Source organism: Rhodnius prolixus, unplaced genomic scaffold, assembly GCF_049639745.1.
Source record: "Rhodnius prolixus isolate KJV_2025 unplaced genomic scaffold, Rpr scaffold_12, whole genome shotgun sequence".
Taxonomy (NCBI): Eukaryota; Metazoa; Arthropoda; class Insecta; order Hemiptera; family Reduviidae; genus Rhodnius; species Rhodnius prolixus.
The window spans coordinates 8529669-8550380 of record NW_027411635.1 but is presented as its reverse complement, the minus strand read 5'-3'; the positions used below and the strand labels follow the sequence as shown (position 1 = coordinate 8550380).

At 33.4% G+C, this 20712-nt stretch overlaps 1 protein-coding gene and 1 long non-coding RNA gene across 5 annotated transcripts; one reads left to right on the top strand and one right to left on the bottom strand.

Annotated features, from left to right (window-relative positions):
• The first annotated feature begins 1508 nt into the window (after positions 1 to 1508).
• LOC141462008 (protein Wnt-5b-like) lies at positions 1509 to 20670 on the top strand. Of its 4 annotated transcripts, XM_074143561.1 has the most exons (9): positions 1536 to 1633; positions 1710 to 1761; positions 17233 to 17377; positions 17454 to 17662; positions 18794 to 18974; positions 19046 to 19157; positions 19566 to 19668; positions 19755 to 19922; positions 20003 to 20670. In XM_074143561.1, the coding sequence occupies exons 3-9, from the start codon at positions 17313 to 17315 to the stop codon at positions 20188 to 20190; spliced, it is 1026 nt and encodes a 341-aa protein (XP_073999662.1). In that variant the 5' UTR covers positions 1536 to 1633; positions 1710 to 1761; positions 17233 to 17312; the 3' UTR covers positions 20191 to 20670. The 4 variants fall into 4 exon arrangements, with proteins under 4 accessions (XP_073999658.1, XP_073999659.1, XP_073999662.1 ...); XM_074143557.1 differs by lacking the exon at positions 1710 to 1761 and having other exon boundaries at positions 1509 to 1633; XM_074143558.1 differs by having other exon boundaries at positions 1512 to 1761.
• Positions 5917 to 7588, bottom strand: LOC141462009 (uncharacterized). Its single transcript, XR_012463077.1, has 2 exons — positions 7169 to 7588; positions 5917 to 6230 (listed from the first exon to the last, which is right to left on the bottom strand). It is a non-coding gene; the product is annotated as an uncharacterized lncRNA (long non-coding RNA).
• Positions 20671 to 20712: the final 42 nt, after the last annotated feature.

Here is a 20712-nt window from a genome sequence, read left to right as displayed (position 1 = left end):
ATGGGAAGACCACTTCTTCTTTTTTAGTTAGTTTTTTTACGTTCTCGCGTGAATTGAGATATTGAATTGTGAATTTTCTGCGAAGACCTGCGAAACTAATATGTATTGTAGTACTGGGTTCAATTCCCGGTCTTAGTCCTTGGATTTTATTTAATGGTTAATAAAAGAAATTTACAGATAAGTATGTTTGCTAGTCGCCTCCGTCCACGACACCTAATTGGTAGTTGGACGTTAAGCCCCGCCTGAAAAAATAGGAGATTACTTTACTTTTTGTCCATCTTTTTTTTGGGCAGGCCTAAATGCCCCCATAACATCTCTTCCTTTATTTCTATTCTTGTAATCCATATATGGCAGATCTTAAAGACATGGAAGAGCCTGAAAATCTATGATGGACAATTACAAACTGGCTCAAAAATATTGGAACTCACCAGGTTACAATATATTGCGCAAAATTGTATCATTTTCCCCATTTCGTTAGGAAACTTCGTACTTAAACGTATCAGGACTGTCCCAGACACGAGAAAAATATCTCGCAACAGTGCAGAGACCTATCCGAAGATATGGTTTTACTGACTTTTTCCCAAAATGCTAGCCTTAAGATCCGCATCATTTAAACAAAAAAAAATTAATGCCCGGCATTACACTAATGAAGAGACATTTTATTTTTTTATTTCTTTAGTAGTAGCTTAAAATAACTGGTTCAGTTTATTAGGGCATAATTTTTATACCCTCAAGGCCTCTTGGAGTTGGTAAGAAAAATAACGATATGTAAGGGGCCTTAGTTATAATGATGGTGTCATTTTCTGTACATTACCAGACATCATTTGCAAAGAGCATTGTAATAAGGTGGAAATTCTTCCCCTTCTTCAGCCTATCCAAGCTTACCTAAGCTCGAACAACCCTTACACAGCGGTTATTAAAGCTTCCGCCCTTAGTCCAATTAAAAGATTTTTTTTTTGTAATTTAGAAAAATGCTTTCAACTGCTTTTCTTGACATTACGCTCATTAGTAAAATCCCTTTTTACATCTCTGATTTTTTAACTTATAGCAAAATCCTCTGGAGGAGATTCAGTTGTTGTTTAGTTGTGCACTATCTTTAAAATCAGCAAAAAAAAAGACTTATTTTAGGATAAAATCGTCTAGAGTGTGAAATCAGCCTTAATTCTAGTTATAATTGAAAACTTACTCGCAGGAAATGCAATTATAACATAATTAAAACTATCTGGAAGAACAGTTGTATAAGGGTTGATCCTCAAAAAGTGCACGAAAAAGCGTAACGTTGAAAAACCCCCAACTTTGACAATTTTTTTCTCTTTTGCTATAAAAGATAAAAATTTCCAAATTTTTCTTTATAATATAGAGTAAATCCTACTTTATAACTGTAATTTTTTTGACAACAACCCAGATCTAATATATTTAGAGAAAAAAGTTGCTGAAAATGAACAAAAACGGTATTTTCAAAAATTGTTGTTGTTGTTCTTCTTCTTCTTGTTACCTTTTTTGTAAACAATGTAACGCCTAATGAGTGAATTGATTTTCATGAATGAGATTTAATTCGATTCGGAATTTTAGGTAGAGATGCCTTTTCGGGGTCTAGACGCTGTACATCGAATGGAAGAGATGTTAGCACCATGTATGTAAGGCCCTCTCCAAAATATTATTGCTAATAATTCTGTAAATCATAACCCGATATTGATAAAATTTGGCAGGTTGAAAGAGTTAGAGCCCCTCTACGTAACATTAAAACGACGTTCTGTAATTGTAAGTATATAAAGTTTAATTTCTCTTTACGTTTTCTTACTTCCCTTTAGAAGAAGTATTGTATTCACAAAACGTTTTCTCAAGAAAATTGTTTTTGAGGACTCTTTGGAGACCCTAACTAATAGCATTCTTTAAAAAAATCTCTACAGTTAAAGATATAAAAGTAAACTAACCTTCATACTTAACTTTTTAAACTGTAAATTTTTATTAAGGAGATAGTTAATGAAAAATAGAGGTTTTTAGGAGACTTGCAAATTCGTTCAAATTTCAATTTGAATCTCTTTTCATACTGTGAAGAATTCAATGAATTCATTACCAAATTGTAGAGAAAAGTTAGCTCTATGACTGGTATGAATTGCAATATTTTAGTGAAAATAATTGATGAGATATAGTAGGTTAAATTTTGGAGGTTTGCAAATTAGTTCAAATTTCAAACCTGTGTATCTCTTTTCGTATTGTTTAGATTTTATTGAATTGTTGACCGAAATATAGAGAAACGTTTGCTCCATAACTGGTATAAATTGTAATGTTCTAGTTGTAGTTGATAGTGAGGTATATTTGGTTAAATTTTAAATAAAAGATATGGCTGTTGTCGCTCTTAAGGCTGAACACAGTTGTGAAGAGACGTTTGCCCCACCTATTTTAAGGCTTTCTCTAAATTATTCTTTAAATCTTCGCCCGATTTTGATAAAGTTTGGCAGGAAGTTAGAGCTTCTGTAAGTGACATTAAAGTTAGCACTTTAGCAGGATAGCCCTGCTCTTACACCTACTAAGGGAAATACTGCAATCGTTTAAATTATTGACGCATGAACCGATTTACATGAATGAATGGTCTTTCGATTCGAAATTCTATTTTGATGTAGCTTTTGTAGATCTTGGTACTTGCTGATTTGTGTACCTTTTAACGTTTAATCAACCCTTATACTTAACTTTTTAAACTGTAAGTTTTTGTTAGATAAAGACTTGTACTGTGCTTTCATTGTTTAAATAGACCAACTTTGGTCTAGTACATACTTTGATCATATTTATATATGAAGGCCAGAATACGACTAATATACAGCTGAATTTATACCGAGTAAGTTTTTAATTATAATGCTATATTAAGGCTTATTTAATAAAACTATAAATAAGTCAAAATTAAGGCTTAAAGTAATAGACAACTTTAGCCTATTACTGACCAGATCATGTTTTTAAATTTTGAAGACAGAACACTACTGTCACATTATATGTTTTTAATGCGACGATGTTTTTAATAAGAACTTCTTTCTTAAGGTTCCTTTTAAATAGACAATTTTACTTTTTTGCGACGTTAAACAAGACGATAAAACTAAAGGAAGAGGAGCCCCAGTGTATCTTCATATAAATATTTTTTTAAAAACGAGCGATTTGGCGACAAAGAGCTTAGAATGCAGGGTCTGTGCTTTGGCACCAGCGAAGTAAACTTGAGGTTTTCTCCATACACTGGTCATTAGCCTAGACACTATGACACTATGGTACATTATAGTAGACAAACTTGGTATTTTATCTCAGCTTAAAGGGTGCTCCCAGAAATATCTTTGGTAATGGCAAAAACTGTACTTAAAACTATGATTTTATCTTATTCACTTTATTTTTATTGCTGATGTATATATTTATATTTACAAAATGTTTCAGTAATATTTAGTTAAATATCTCTAGAATGAAAAATTAGACAGCTAAGCATCCTCGCCGGATTGCAATCGCTTTGGTCGTGAATAAGTCTTCTCTCTTATAATGTTAAACTTTCTCAAAAGAAATTCAGTTTCAACTTAGTCGTATTCTGGTTTCCTTATTTGACTAAGGTGGCTTATTTAAAGTCAGACTTAATTTTATAGGTTCACTTAAGGAATTTAAACCTTAAATTAGTCTTATTCTGGAATCAATATTCTAAAAAAAATGATCAAACTATTGTAAAAAAATTAGAGTTGCCTTAAAATTGCCTTTAATTATAGTGTTAAGAATAGTTAAGAACCGACGCTTTATTCTTGGCTGTAGTTCATTTATCTGAGTTCCTTACAGCATAATTACGGCTTACTGCTTGTATGACTTCGTGCTTGCGTTCTGGGTACTCTGCTGTACTGTAGTTAGAGGTAAGAGGTCCTTAGCGTTCCATAAGCCCTAATAGGCTCTGCAATAAAATGTAGAAGCCTCCTTCTCCATTAGAGCGATTATTTGAAGTAGATTAGTTACGCTTGAGCTGTTACCAATGAAATCAATGCCTCCTACCACTTATGCCTCATACCACCCTTGTTTTATAATTTTTTTTTTACTACGCTTGTCAAATATATTTCAACTGTATGATGTATATATAGTTAGAATTAAAAAAAAAGGGGGCGTATTCTTTACAATTCATCCCCTTGGCTAGAATCTAATTTTCTAGTAGCTTTACTAGGCCTAATTCTATTGATAGAGCCCCGTTTTACTAGATTCTCCATGGTCTATGGAGTTGAATTCTTTAATCTCTCCCCATATTTCTTTTTTCTTTTTTTTTTTATCTCTGAAGACAAATTAGTCGCACAAAATTTTTTTTAGGGTCTTTGGTATGCATCTGTTCACATAGAGTCAATGTTGTTTAGTAACTAGGATACCTGTATTACTTCTAGATTATTTACCTAGTTCTATTCTGTGTTGAAATGAAATGAAAAAAAGAATATGTGAAAACTCTAAATGATTTGCTCTTATAACGATCCTATAGTTTTATTTAAACTTCAAATTATTACTGAAAGTTTGCTTCAGTAGCAGTTAAGCAATCAAAGCAGTCAAAATTTCTGTATGAACAAACCTTCAGACTTATTGACAGTGCTCTATTTTTGGCAGTAACCTTTTTAAAAGTACAAAGTAACCCCATTCTTTATTGAACTGTTGATTTAGATGGGGATAATTCCTCAGAAGCTTATTTTTGAAAAATCAAAAAACTTACCAGTTAAACTATTTTTTAAATAAGCGCCCATATGCGTAAGATTCGTTATTAAGAGAAAAGTTTCCTTCGCATCTTCGGTGCTTGTGAAATGAATTAATTCCATTACGGTCTTACTTATCTTTACTCACAAATACGTTAAATGCTACATAAACAGTTTAGTAAAAGTAATTTCTTTAAAAAGCTTCTGTGAGTAGAAATATTGAGATAAGGCCAACAATAACATTGCATTATTTAAGCAGAAGGATGTTATGAGTAAAACTAAAACTTTACTATCACTGTTAGCCAGTTTTATTAGAAAATAAGACGAATCTTATCTATCTCTTCATATATGTAAAAGCTAATTGTCTATTAAGAATCGTCGTAAAAACAGTAAATTTTCTGACGCGCCACATAGTATGGTTAATTAGTAGTACCAATTTACATACGGTCTTATGCACTATAATGGTTAGATAAGTTTATACACTGCCATGATTTGATGTTTTAGATTTTTTTTTTTTATCTGGTAGATCATCTTACATCGATTTTATATTGTAGAAGCAATCCAAAACAAATTTTAGTTGCTTATTCAAAACAGACAAATTGGACAATATAAATATTTCAGTTCAAGCGATTAAATACAGATCTCAACGTCAACGACTAACTGTAGCAAAAAAAAACATACATTATTCTTGTTCAAAGTAATTAATTCAGTAATTTTGTAAATGAAACTCCATCCTACCATTGTACCATTATAGACAGCAAATTACTTTTTATATTGACAGTTACTCTAATAGATAATATAAAATTTTTGTTTTATATTTTAAACCTAAAAACGATAAACAGCTATTCTAAAACTCATTTGCCATGTTACCCTAAAAGAATTTAAAAACTTGATCTTAATTTATTAATTATTGGATATCTTAACTGTGGATAACTGATCTAAAATAATACTAAGAATTGTTTTGAAAGCACTATCCCGGATTTTTGTACTTCTATTTTTAGGAATATAGTAAATATTTCTAAAATATCTTACTATTTACGCTTTTCTTGATTTTATCATAATTATTTTTGTAAAGCTAATTTTTGTATTTACATCTTCATCATTTATTTTGATTAACTATTATTAATGCCATTAATGCTAATATTTTTCTTGTATTTTAAGTATAATATCCTAGATTAAGTGTTATGTATTCTTTGTAATTCGGTAACGTAAATAAATAAAATAAAAAACGCTCTGCTCTTGTAAAATAATAAAATATTTTATTTTCATAATAGATTTAACATTTTGAATAAACACATCCATAGGAATGATAGTGAACTGATTTTTTGTTTTTTATTCATTAATTTAAGAGAGCTTTAACAGCTGACAATGTTCTCTCGTTGCAGTCAAACTCTGTCCATTACCGAACAATGAGTTGTAGACTCAGTGTAGAGGCTCCTAGTCAGAGAAAATACAAGAATAGTCAGCTGAACTCAAACCAGAGACTTCAGTGTGGGAGTCCTGTGCACTAACCATTTTAAGTAATAAACTCCCCATTATTATTTTGGATATCTAAAAAGAAATATTCAATATAAAATATATATTTTAAATAATTCAATATAAAATTCAATATTCAGCTCCCTCAGCCAGCGTTAAAGTAAAAATAGCTGATGCGAGAGTGATGAAATTAGTGTGCTGATCGGATTGTTTGTGCTAATCAAACAGTAGGCCGCCGTCTAATTTGGGATGTTTTTGTGTAGGAAGAGCGAATGAATGAGATAGGTCTAGGTTCTTTAGGTCGGTTGGGAGAGTAGAGTGCGCCAATCTGTCTTGTATGAACTCTTCGTTTATAGTGTGAATGCATCTTGGGTTTATGCTTTGGATAGGGTATACATGGATGCGAGAAATATGAGTGCACCACAACAGTACGAATGATGGCATGATAGTTAGATACAAATGAGTCGCATAAGGTTTTTAGTGTTATGATGTGCTTGTTTTTATTGGCGAGCAATTATTTATTGGTTTGTTTGTGGTAGGTTGGATTCGTGAGTGAATATGTGGAGAATAATGAGGCTTATGGATATCTGATTATTTTGTGACTGTATTATAGAATGTCAATGCCAAAACAAAGAAGAAAATAAAATAATAATAAATGGCTAAAAATTAGAAATAATTTTAAATTACTCTTGGATCAATAAAAAATAACTAGACTTAACTTGACTAGCAATAAAACAAACATATTTATTTTACAAATAAAATTTTAATAGACACAGTGAAAGTAGAAGTTCAATAAATTGGTACAATGTAAGTATTTAAAGATCAAATTGGCGAAGAGCATTCTAAATAAGATTTTTCGAAGGAGCAGTACAAATTTTTTAAGAGCCAAGGGTGAAACCCTTTGTGTTACGGTAGTTGAAGCCTAATATCCTTCATGCTTTTGCTGTTAAGTCGCTGATGTGCTCATTATTATTTAACTGTGTTCTGTAAGAATAGGAAACATAAGTTCATACCAGAATTTTTTTTTCCAACATTTGCTTTTAAAGTGCCACTACTTTAAGAAGAGCAAAGGGAGTGTCCTTTGAATGTCTGATCACCTTAATAGTACACAAATTAAATGCCAAATTTGAGCTACCCATAATTTCTAAGTTTTTGAGATAATCTGCGCCTACAAATACACTAATAAAATAATGCGGTACAAAACATTTTCCTCGTACAAAAAAAATCCTTTAAACCCTTATCTGACAAGATCGCAATTACTTATACAATGAGTAAGAGAAAGTAAAACATTATATACATATGTATACATATTTAAAGTATATATATATATATAAGAAGTGGGGATAGAATAGGTTGGAACAAAAAACCGGCAGGTAGACCTATACATCCCCACTCTAACGGGTTTTCAAATAGTCGGACCAGAATTCCCCACCAACCCAAACCACAAGACAGACTGAAACGCGGGCTTAATACAACTTCACTAACTTACAAGCATTCCAGTATAACTTTAGACCTCGCGAAGTCTACTTCGTAATTAAGTAAGTGTACGTCAAAAAAATTACGAGATCTAAAAAAAATGTTTACACGATTTATATTTGTTTAAAAATTTAGTTTGGGAATTATAAGGTAAATTTCAATAAATTTATATTAATTAGTAATATTCTTATACTATAAAAGATAATTATAAATCGAAAAACAAACTCATAATTCTATAGCAAATTTTCTTATTTTGCGCATAATATTTAAATATGACTGAACTAAATTGCCTAGACTTAAATTAGAGTAAGATAGTCTTATGTTTAGAGTTATACTGGAAACTTTTTGCTGCTAATACAGGTAAAATTTAGACGTAATCTGTCCTTAAAATTTAAACATGACAGCTAGAAATACTAGGCTTAATTTACCATAATTAAGAAATAAGCTTTTGAAGAGTTAATGAACGAAGTTACTTTGTAGGGAAATTCATTTGAAACTTAGTCGTATTGCCCACAAAATTTGAGTACGACAAAGCTAGGATATAGGCTTAAAAGTTACCCTTTTTTAAAAATAAGCTTTAAAGATTTGTACTAGACAATGTTACTTTGTAGGTAAATTCATGTTCTAGAATTCATTTTTCAATAGTTACCGATCCTCAATACTATGTAATTGCTAATTTAAAATAAACTCTAATGTTAAGAGTTATTCTGAGAAAAATTATTTTGTAATTGTGATTTAGTCGCCTCTAGATTTACAAAAAAAAATTAAATGTGACCCAGACGCGTAATAGGCTAAAAATGCTTACATTTTTTTAGAGATATTGCGAACGGAGGCGCATACATTTATAACTTACCGTGTAAAAAAGTTTTTTTAAAAATTATTTTATACAAGTGTGGATCTTGTGCACTTGACCCTGACATAAATTCCAGATGTACCATGTTTTTTTTTTTTTTTAATATAATTTTTCCTCTAGTCTTCTGTGGGTATTGTAGCACGACAGTTGCCCCATACCCACCTGGGCTAGCATTCTTCTAGTGGGTTAAAAAAAAAAAGAAGTGAAATATTACGGCAATAAAGTTGGTTTGCGTGAAGAGAGACAATTTTAAAAATGCTATGTAAGAGTGGTAGGTATGCCGTTGTGTGAGAAATAATATGACTTCTACTGGATAAAAAAAGAGAAAGAAAAATGCGGGAATAGAATAGTTCAGGCGGGAAAGTCTGTGTGCATGGGTAAGAGAGAAAGAGTTTGTATAATTTTTCTATTATTCTAGTTTTATGAGTGTCAGTGCTCATCCAGCATATATATTCCATATGTATACATACATACTTTTTTATGAATTCGTTATTAATGTTGGAAATTTAAATTTCGCATCAAGCTGTCTTAAATTAAGATTGCGAGTAGATCTTTTAGTTTTAAATTTTTATAGTGAGTGATTTTCGCTCAATTAATGACTTCTGTTGTAAATTCAATAAAAAATTAATTTTCATTTTCTGCCTGACTCATGGCTCTTAAATTTTTATCTCTCAACTTAAAAGAAATTTTACTCTAATTCAGCAAAGCAGTGTTACGCTTGTATGGAAATAAAGAAAGAAATTTTGCACTATAAGGCAGATAACACAGCTTTTATTACAATTTTTTCAGAGATAAAAAAAGGATTATTTGAACTAGATTTGGGCCTCGTCATTCCTGGAGTTAAACGTAGGATTGGTGCCCGGTGCTTTTTTTTTTTTTTTTCAGTGCACTGCCGGCCTCCGGTAGTGTTCTCTAGGTATAGATAGCCCTGCCCATCACCGGACAATGAGCTGTAAGAAGCTCTTAAAAAAAATCTAAGAGCCAGCAGCTGGATTCGAACCTGGGATCTCCGCGTGGGAATACAAAACGCTAACCGCACAGCTATCCCTTCACTCCCTCCTTACCATATATTATATACAGGGTGTTCATTTTAAGACGGCTCAAATGCATTTCATGCTTAAACGGTTGTTCTGAGCGAAAAATGGTAGAGGAAAAATTTGTTATCCGTCACCTCTAGTTTCAGAATATGTGACTTGATTTTAGATTTCTGCCCGCATACGCGGCTGACGCGCGACCAAAAGTGAGGGTTCGCAGTTGACCCCCATTTTCATACACACAGTTTTAAAGAGTATAAAAAGTAATGAAAGAAACCGGAAACCGCAATTCGATATTTTCAAAATTAAAGGTGCTAGGCCATTTCAAAATCTGGTATTTTTAATCATATTTCAATTTTTTTAACTTGTTATCAAAGAGAAAGAAGAGCACGCGATAGGTCATTTTTATGTATTTTTTTATCCCCTTTCTACTAAAAATATTGCCAAGGCCGTAAAGCTAATATTTTTCTTAATATCGGGAAATAAGTCGTTTTCTGAGAGATTTTTCTAAGAAAAATCAAATGTTAAGAGCTTTAGATGTTCTCAAGCATATACAAAATGGCTAAAAATTAATTTTACATCTGTTCCAAACAAGAAGGTTTAATAATTATTTGGTAATTTTGGGAGAGTTGCGTTTAATTACCAAAAACATTGGAAACCTCCTGCCACGTATTTGAGAGATCAATATCTTTCATGAAAAGGATCAAATTTATTCCTTAATTTATCAAATAATGCACCTTTGCAGCTTTTGCAGCATGAACTGTGTCTTGAAAGGTGCCTCCTCAGACTCGCAAGCCAGGTTAGCCAGGAGGTTATCAACTGCTCTGTGTATCTGAAGAGGCACCTTTGAAGGCATAGTTCATGCTTCACAAGTTGAGTAAAGTGCATTATTTGATAAATTAAGGAATAAATTTGATCCTTTTCATGAAAGATATTGATCTCTCAAATACGTGGCAGGAGGTTTCCAATGTTTTTGGTAATTAAACGCAACTCTCCCAAAATTACCAAATAATTATTAAACCTTCTTGTTTGGAACAGATGTAAAATTAATTTTTAGCCATTTTGTATATGCTTGAGAACATCTAAAGCTCTTAACATTTGATTTTTCTTAGAAAAATCTCTCAGAAAACGACTTATTTCCCGATATTAAGAAAAATATTAGCTTTACGGCCTTGGCAATATTTTTAGTAGAAAGGGGATGAAAAAATACATAAAAATGACCTATCGCGTGCTCTTCTTTCTCTTTGATAACAAGTTAAAAAAATTGAAATATGATTAAAATTACCAGATTTTGAAATGGCCTAGCACCTTTAATTTTGAAAATATCGAATTGCGGTTTCCGATTTCTTTCATTACTTTTTATACTCTTTAAAACTGTGTATATGAAAATGGGGGTCAACTGCGAACCCTCACTTTTGGTCGCGCGTCAGCCGCGTATGCGGGCAGGAATCTAAAATCAAGTCACATATTCTGAAACTAGAGGTGACAGGCAACAAATTTTTCCTCTACCATTTTTTGCTCAGAACAACCGTTTAAGCATGAAATGCATTTGAGCCGTATTAAAATGAACTCCCTGTATATAAAATATTTTGAAATATAAAGGCGCCACGGTAGCCTAGCGGTTAAAAGGCGAGACCTGCAAAGCTAATATGTATTGTGGTACTGGGTTCGATTCCCGGTCTTGGCCTTGGATTTTATTTAATGGTTAAATGAGAAATAGTAAAGTACGTTTGCTAGTCGCCTTCGTCCATGACACCTAGTAAAAAATGGTAGTTGGACGTTAAGCCCCGCCTGAAAAAATAGGCGATTACTTTAATTACGTACTTTACTTTAATTTGAAATATAAATAATGAAATTTAAAATAAAAATTGGTTTTTCAAAATTAAACTTAAGGGAAATAGAAAAACGTTTTTCTTTCTTCATTTTTGGAAAAATTTTCTCCCAATTTTTTTAATTCGCAAAGTAGATTAGATCTTCAAAATTAGTCTTACATAACAAATCTGTTTCTACACTTAAAAGATATAAGGCATCCAACCAGCCTGCTTTGTTCCATGATTTTTCCAATTAAATTTTTAATTTACTTTCATTGAGAAAATAGACGCCCAGATCAATTTGTAACCATTTATTTTGAAAATTTACGAAAGCCAATGTCCACAATCGGAAAAGCAAATAGTAAAAAGTAAAAAAAAAGTAAAGTAATCGCCTATTTTTTCAGGCGGGGCGTCCAACTACCATTTACTAGGTGTCGTGGACGGAGGCGAATAGCAAACGTACTTTACTATTTCTCATTTAACCATTAAATAAAATCCAAGGCCTAAAGACCGGGAATCTAACCCAGTACCACAATGCATATTAGCTTTGCAGGTCTTGCCTCTTAACCCGCTCGGCTACCGTGGCGCCTGAAAGGCAAATAGTATTACCTACAAATTATTGTTAAAAAAGTTTAGCATTAGATAAAATTACAGTTGGAATGGAGAAGTACGCAAGAGGCTGCGAAAAGTGATAGCCCTTAATTCTTCAACGTATTTCAAAATTATATGTTTAATAAATCTGAATTAGTATGCTTAATTATACGTAGTTATGAACCATAAATAAAGGTAATATTTCTTTTATTCGAAAACTATTTTGGACAGGCTAAGCGTCGAAGTATAATAGGAATCTGCGACATTGATATTGCCTGTTTTGGTAAAAACTCAGATTGAAAATCTGTACGGATGTGATGGGTGGTTGTAAGAAAGACCTCTCTTAGATGTAGAAAGTTTCCAAACATGGATTTGAGAACAAGTGGTTATTTGAGATTGGTATGTTTACCTGTGATTTCCTTAATTTAAAAACAAAAAACAGTGAATCTCAGAAAGTTAAAATTTAACTTGCCACTCTATATCTCGATTAGAGGCTTTTGAACAAAATCCGGGAACGCCTATTTTACGGAATTTATTGGGATTTCTCGAAAATGTTTTTTATTTTAGGGAACTTTTTGGAAAAGGAGATAGGTTTCTTTATAAAGTGCCATTTCATTTAATGAAATTTATGATGTTATCTCGAGTATAAATATCAATAAAAAAATGTATTTGACCGAAATTCCGAGTAAATCTGTTGTCTCAAAGTGCCACATTAATTAATAGACTTTTTAGTTCTCCAGTTGCTTGGGATTTTCTTATCCTTTGTAAAAGGAAGATCGTGCAGTTTTTTCGATATTTATTTTCATAAGAAAAATATAATTTTTATCATTTATGTTAGTTTTCATGTTCGAGGCTGACCGCAGAATTAATCCGCCAAGGCCGTGGGGCTATAAGGATAATTGTAGGCCTATTAACTGGCCACTGCAGGCTCAGAAAACTCATGCATCGCATGGGCCTGGCAGATGATAGCCTTTGTAGGTTCTGTCAGGAAGAAGAGGAAACGGCACTGCACGTGTTGTGTCAATGTGAGGGGCTTGTATGGCTAAGGATGTTACTTCTCGGGGAGGAATAACCAATGCCTGAGAGCTTTACCCAGGAGTCACTCTCTAGAATTAAGAGTCTGATCAAAAAAACGGGTCTGGAGGGCGAGCTCTAAAGTCAGGGAGCTACAATACGAGTAGATCCATAGGGGTCGCGGTGGCGTAGGCCTTGAGGCCGCCCTAATTTAATCTATTCTATTCTATTCTAGTTTTCATGTTTGTATTTTAGAAATCCAAATACTCCTCTTTCCTATATAACGTTGGTCTTAAACTGCACAAATAATTTTCGTAAAAACTTATATACTCGACCAGAAATACAGAATTATGAAGGTTGCTTGATCACTCTCTTACATACGAGTATACACATACAATTCCTTTTCGCTCTTAAAAGGATAAGCGGACATAAAAATTTGTATCAATTGTTACTGCATTTTATTATAATTAAAAATTAATAATTACTAAATTTGTTTTGCTTTAAAAAAAGTATGCATGTGAGATATAAATAATAGAAAACAAACATAATGTATTATTAAGGTAAATGCAAAAAATAAATTCTCTTTAATAGGGATTATTGAAGGAAAATTAAAAAAAAATACGGACATGAATTTCTAGGGTCTAATCAAATGATCTATCCTCAACCAAATACAAACCCTCCAACCTCGAATCCTAAGAATAATAGTGATTGCTCCATTTTATGTCTCCAATCTTGCCATCCACAACAGATCTAAATATTCCCTTTGCCTCAGACTTAGCTCGAACCCGCTACACAAAATTCCATCTCAAATTAGCTTCCTATTAAAATCCTTTCGATACGCTCTCCTTTATCAAAAATCCTACCGACCAATGCTCGCTGGCTCAGGTGCCGATAACCACATGAGCGCTACGTCGACCGTCTTCTGTTGACTGCCATGTTGCACTAACTGTATGATGGTTACCAACATTGGTCACCGTTCAAGTTGCCACGGTGGTGTGTACATGTCTAGGTAAATTCCACTAATGTTTATCAGTTTTGCTTGTTGCATTATTATATGCAGTTGCTCAATAATTTGGAAAGTAACACTAGATTTTTCGGAGGTTTTGAAATTTTTAAAAATCTCTGCAAACTTTCATACTACATGTAAGCAGGTCTATTATTTATTTCAGGCGGGGCTTAACGCCCAACTACCAATTAGGTGTCGAGGACGGAGGCGACTAGCAAACATACTTTACAGTAAATTTCTTTTATTAACTATTAAATAAAATCCAAGGCCTATAGACCGGGGAATCGAACCCAGTACCACAATACATATTAGAATCGCAGGTCTCGCCTCTAACCGCTCGGCTACCATGGCGCTCATGTCTATTATTTACATGTAAGGATTTGTCCACGAAACTTTCTTAAAGCGGAGTTCTAAGAAAGAAGTTAAGCTCTCCTCCAATGTGCCAGTGATTGCACAATTCCAACACCTGTATAATATTTATGGGGTTTTAGTTATCACAAAATCACATATTTAGTTCGACAATTAATTAATGTGCACTACTCACAACAGCTTACTATTAAATATTGCCTTAATCACAATACAATGATATACCTAGCTAAACTAAGTTATATTCTTAATTAGGAGTGAACAACCACTGCTAACGGACGTAGAGACCGGTTTACTCTTCACTACCAAAATGACATTAGATATATTTTTATTTATTTTACATGTTAATTTTTATATTTTATTCAAGTGACGCTCCTCAAACAGCGGCCCTACTCAAAGTTCCGAAACTGGTATGCAATTTCTTGGTGAAAGGTGTCGTGAATTTTTTGGAATTGGTAGTTTATTAAACAGAACAAATCTTCTCATTTCTACAGCACGGAATTAGTAGACCTCAGCATAACATTCATTTCTTGTCTATTTTCGAGTTGACTAACTGACCGACTACCTAACCATTGAAGGAACAGGATATATTCTTTCTTTTGTCATTAAGAGCGTGCTGACATCAGGGAGTGGTTTACCTCAACTCCTGGCTCAAGCGCAGTTCCTAGGGATTCCTTGAAGAGAATACTAAACTTGAATTACCATCATCAAATTTTTTAATTTATTTCATTTTTTTTTTCTTATTTGGAGGAGTCATTTTTTGGAATATCTTAGAGGGATTGCAGAGGAAGCCTTATGTTGGCACAGCGAGAGGCGATCCCTGACAGCCGGCTTCAATCGCTTTTGTTATAGCCTCTTGAGAACCTTGAGAGTTATTTAATTTCCTAAGGGGTGTTGTAAGGAGTGTAGCCACATGCATATAGATCTTAATAGATCTATGTCGGCCGTAGTGCAGAAAATCATGTAAAAATAAATCAATAAATAAATAAAAAATAGATGTAGGGGATGGCTAAACACGAGTACAACACCTTGAGAATCTTTTGATGAAACAGAATAGAAATCTACGACAGCGAAAAATAAACTACATTAGTGCGTAAAATTATGTATCTCTGATAAAATTCTGGAACCGCTCCTGCACACACGAATGATTCGCGCTCTTCAAACAATTTTCTTCAAATTTAGAAATTTCGAATTATAATTAATCCTAATTCTTATTTTATAGATGATAATGTCACCGTACAAAATAGCACTTCAGACGAATTTTTAACTGTTGAGAACCACCTATTAAGAACTAAAAAACAAAAAAAATCAAAATTTTTAGATCTCTTTGTTGAAAAAGAGTTCACTAGGTTTATTGAAAAGAATAGACCGTTTTTTTATTTTAATACACACACAAATTGAAAAATCGAATCATTAAAGTGAAATATTCAAAATCTGTATAATCAGAAACATATTACATTAAAATATTCGAAATATCACCAATAATACTGATCTAATATTTCAAAAAAATATGTACAAAATACAAAAAAAAAAAAAAAAACTCTTGGTTCACTATTCGAAATTCATTTTCAGAGACTCATATTATTTATTTCATTTTTAAAGCCCAGTTCGGCAACCGTGGTTTGTGAGACCGCCCGCATTGCTACTACGTCAGTAGTAGAAGAAAATTGGCGAGAATAGGATAGAGGCGCATAAACTCCATCACAATGTATACTTGCCAACATTTCTTAAACAATTCATTTGACTTGCCTTCTAAAAGAAAAGTGACAAATGATTAAGAAGTTGGGTTTCCTGGCCGAAATTACTAATTATTATGATTTAAAGCAAGAAATGTTGTGAGCGAGGGATCCGTATAAAAGTGGTTTAGTGCCGTAGAAGACTGAATGAAAAATAATGATAATGTTGCAGGGTACTGGAATAAATCAATAAAAAGACTGCGATTACAAAAATAATAAAATTAAAACAATAAATCTTAAGAAGAAAACTTCAGTATAAAAAATAACTTAGAATTAAAAGAATACAAATTACCCTGAAAATTGAAAAAATTCATGGACGCAATCTAATCTAAAGAGCAATAATTTTTCATTACTAAAAGTTAACCATTAAACAAAGAAGATCTTAGGTTAGAAAAATTAAACAAATTATTACAAATATTTTACTTGAAGGTTGCCGGAATATTCGTTAAAATATTGCGAACAATTAAATAAGGGTTTAAAAAAACAGGTCTTAATGAAGAATGAACAGGATACGAAATTAAAATATTATACAAATCTTCCTCATCGTGGAGGCTCCACAGTCTGAAGGGTTCATCTTATAAGTTATGCAGCCTGTAGTACTTTTCACAAACAACAAAAAAATACTCACAGAAACTTTGTGAACTTGAATTGTAGATTATACTATATGAACAACCTGTGAGTACTGGTCCTAAAAGATAAGTGAACTATAAATTAAACTAAAATTATGCTGGTTCATTTTGTATAAATCAAAATCATGCAGCTGTCTTCATATGCAAAGTAAATTTCTTTAGCTCTAAACCTACAAAAAATGTAAATCATGTTTACTTAGCAATTCGGAAAGATCAAAGTTAAAGAACCTGTAATTAACAAAATTTAATGTAACCCAGGCGCTTTTGTTCTGCACACAAAAAAAGGATACCTGCAGAGGACCTACATTTCAATTTAAATAACCAGTTAAAGATAGGTTTAACGCAACGCCCATTTTAAGGCGGAATGCAAAATTAGAGGTATATTGCAATCTAAACTCCAGTAATCGTTTATACAAATTTTAATACAAAGCTCGAGTAAGTCATAGAGCAGAATTCCCGGCACAATAACATCATTTAGTTTAGTTTTACTTTCGCAGCTAATAAATCTATAATTGATACCATCTGTAAGAGAGCACAATTGTGGATGTTTTTGTTTTGCAGGCACTGTTGAATACTTAACTGCTTTCAACGATGTGGTGTTTGAAAATACTTGGCGTAAAACAGGGTTAAAGAGAGGAATTATGTGGCTTGTATTCTTGGTGAGCACAATACTTACTGTTGCAGAAAGTGCTTCCTCTTCTTGGCTGTAAGTATTTATTTATTGAAGACAAAAGTGCACTCAAAATAAATGTTGGTGTTCACTGAGCTGTGTATTGTTGCAGGAGTATAGGAGCGTGGGAAGGCGCGAGCGGGCGTGAGGTAGGATGCGCCCAGCTGGGCGGCCTGTCTGCAGGCCAGCGCCGGCTCTGCCAGCTTTACATGGATCATATGGGGCGCGTGGCTGCGGGCGTTCATTCGGCTCTGCAGGAGTGTCAGTACCAGTTCAGACAGCACCGCTGGAATTGCAGCACCGCGCCACACGACCTGCTCGGTACTGTCTCTTTCCTCTACATGTATACATGTACATGTACGATATGTCATAATTTTGTTATTTCCAATAATGCCAAGCTTTCGACCTACGGTCTAGATCATCTTCAGGCTAGATAAACCGCTCGGGTTTATTTAACCATGATTAACTTTAGAAATCTTAGAGTAACTCATATATCCCGTTTGTGAGGCTTTTTATCACTTCTCCTCTTTCTTCTAATTTTTTTTTTATTAAAATTAGTTTCTAGACCATCAGTTATTTTTAATGCATCGTCCGTCGACAGTCTTTCATGAACACCGGAATTGTATGATATCTCTTCATGAAAATCCTCAGTGACTGGCTATTTCGAAATAGGTTCCTATAAGAATTATAAATATATTTAAATTAAATTTTTGGTTTTGCTAATGGTATTTCAAAGTGGAATTGTGTAAGTGTACGAAAATACAATAATTGTGGGATAAGATTTTTAGTTTGTGCATTTCGTCTGAGCTTGAGCGTATACAATGATAAAACATGATTTATAAATGACAGTAGTTTTAAATTAGAACAATCCGGTTTTTAAAACCGGCGCCGCAGCGTGGACTTAGTAGCTCAACACACACATCCCTGATATGACCCTATTGAAGATTTCTTTAGCGACCTTCACATCGATTTCTTCACTAAAACAGTGAAAATCTCATCTAGGTTTCCTTTTCATAACTCTGACATGAGAGTTCTCGTCAGTAATAACTATAAAGAGTTTTCATTTCGCCAGTAATCAATTCTCTATTTCATTAAAATGACTTTTTATTCCCTGGATAGAATACACGGCTTCGTCGTAACCTACCTAGCACATCCATCTCAACCATTCTTAACATCCGAACCCACAATAGATTCACTTTAAAATTACCAATATAACATTCAACATTCCACTTATTATTGCTCGGTCAAATCTTACCCCGCATATTCTACATAATTACGGTCGCAGTGAGCTGGATTTGATATCTGAGAGTTGTGGATGCGTATGAATGGTCCCAAAACCAACACAGTGGGTCCTGACCACCTAATTTGGTCAACGCTGTGCTTACCTTGTCCTGTGTGTTACATTGTTGCAGCCACAGGTGCACACTGTGTTTAATAAACAGCTTGTTGCAGGCACTCGGGAGTCAGCTTTTGTGAGTGCAATAACTGCAGCCGGAGTTGCATATGCGGTATCGCGCAGCTGCAGAGATGGCCAGCTATCTTCGTGCAGTTGTTCCCGAGCTGGACGTCCCAAGGATCTACAGAACGATTGGATTTGGGGTGGCTGCGGGGATAACTTGGAATATGGATACAAGTAAGTATTGCAAAGTCTGTACTTAAGAAAATACTGTACACTGTTCCTACAGCACATTCTATGGTTTATAGATTTACCCAGAGTTTTGTAGACGTTCGAGAACGAGAGAACCGAATGCGTCGTGGCGTCTACCAACAAGGCAGGGCGCTCATGAATCTCCACAATAACGAAGCAGGACGTAGGGTAAGCAGTCAAAATACTTCCAACTAGTCTTCTGTAGCTTTGGTCCCGAGTTTGTCTTTAATACTTTCTTTTCCAAGAAGAGACTTCTATTTAATCTTTCATTGCAAAGTCCTTAAACCTCCACTAGGTCGTGGAGCTTCAGCTTTCTCTTTTTAGCATTAATCCTTTGTTAAAGATTTAAAGCTAGCGCTACTGCGCTTTGGACCTTGTTTAGAGTGTTCCTACAAGTATTTTTTTCCTTTAGCTAGCCTAAATACCTTTAATTAAACTTTCAAGATAAATACCTTTACCTTTATACCTTTAACTTACATTAGTCTTAAGTGAAAGTCTCCATTGTCCTTCAAAGCTTTAGCTCTTAAGTTGATCCACTCTAAACTTTATTAATATTATTATTTTAAATTAAAACAGGCTGTTATCAAAATATCCAAAGTTAGCTGTAAATGCCATGGCGTCTCTGGATCTTGCAGTTTGATAACCTGCTGGCAACAGTTACCTTCCTTTAGAGAGATAGGTTAGCTTTTTCCGTTAACATTTTAAGTGCCGATGGTTTTGCGAAGAACTCAAAACTCTAATTAGTGCAATACGTTTTTGCTCCAGGCGATTATATAAGGGATAAATATGATGGAGCTACAGAAGTCAAAGTGAATCGGCGTGGTAAGCTACAAATTAGCGATACAAGATTTAGCATTCCTACAGCTAACGATTTAATTTATATGGATGATTCGCCAAATTATTGTATCGCTAATGAGACTGTTGGATCATTAGGTATTTATATATATGTATATAAGGCTCAAAAAATGTAATTCACCTTTTAATGCCTCGCTTAATTTTAAATTCAATTGCAGGCACCCAAGGCAGATCCTGTAATCGTACATCTCACGGGATGGATGGCTGTAATTTACTCTGCTGCGGACGTGGCTATAACACGCAGAAGTTGAACCAAAAAGAGCGATGCGATTGTAAATTTCATTGGTGTTGCGAAGTTCGTTGCAAGATTTGCGTTAACACTGTAGAAATGCATACATGTAAATAAAACCCGCCCATAAATTCTGAAATTTTTCCATCAAAAAGTTTTGATTTTTAATCTCATGTAATTTTAATTTGAGAAGAAGGAAATTATTATTTTTTTTAATTAGACTTGTTAAAATGCCTCTACCAATTAGTCTATTCCTAGTTCAAGTTTGTCTCCCGGATAGCTCTATAACCATCCATACTCTGTTAAAATTAACGTCCGAATTCTACCGAGCTATTCACAGAAACAAAAAATCAAGTTATTTATGCAATCAATTCTTGCACATAACTTCTGAGCCAGACTTTAACTAAATTTAAAGAGAGAACTTTGAAATCTGTACAGGGCATGCATAAGCTAAAAAATAACTCATGCAATTTTTATTCGACCAATTTCTGTTCGTAGCTTAGTATAAAAAAAAAAAATCTAGTCAAATATACATATACATATATATATATATTCCAAGAAATCATGTAAATATAAGTTTTTTTTTTTTAATTAAAATATGAGGGCTTTCATTTATTAAAACCTACTTCTGCTGGACAG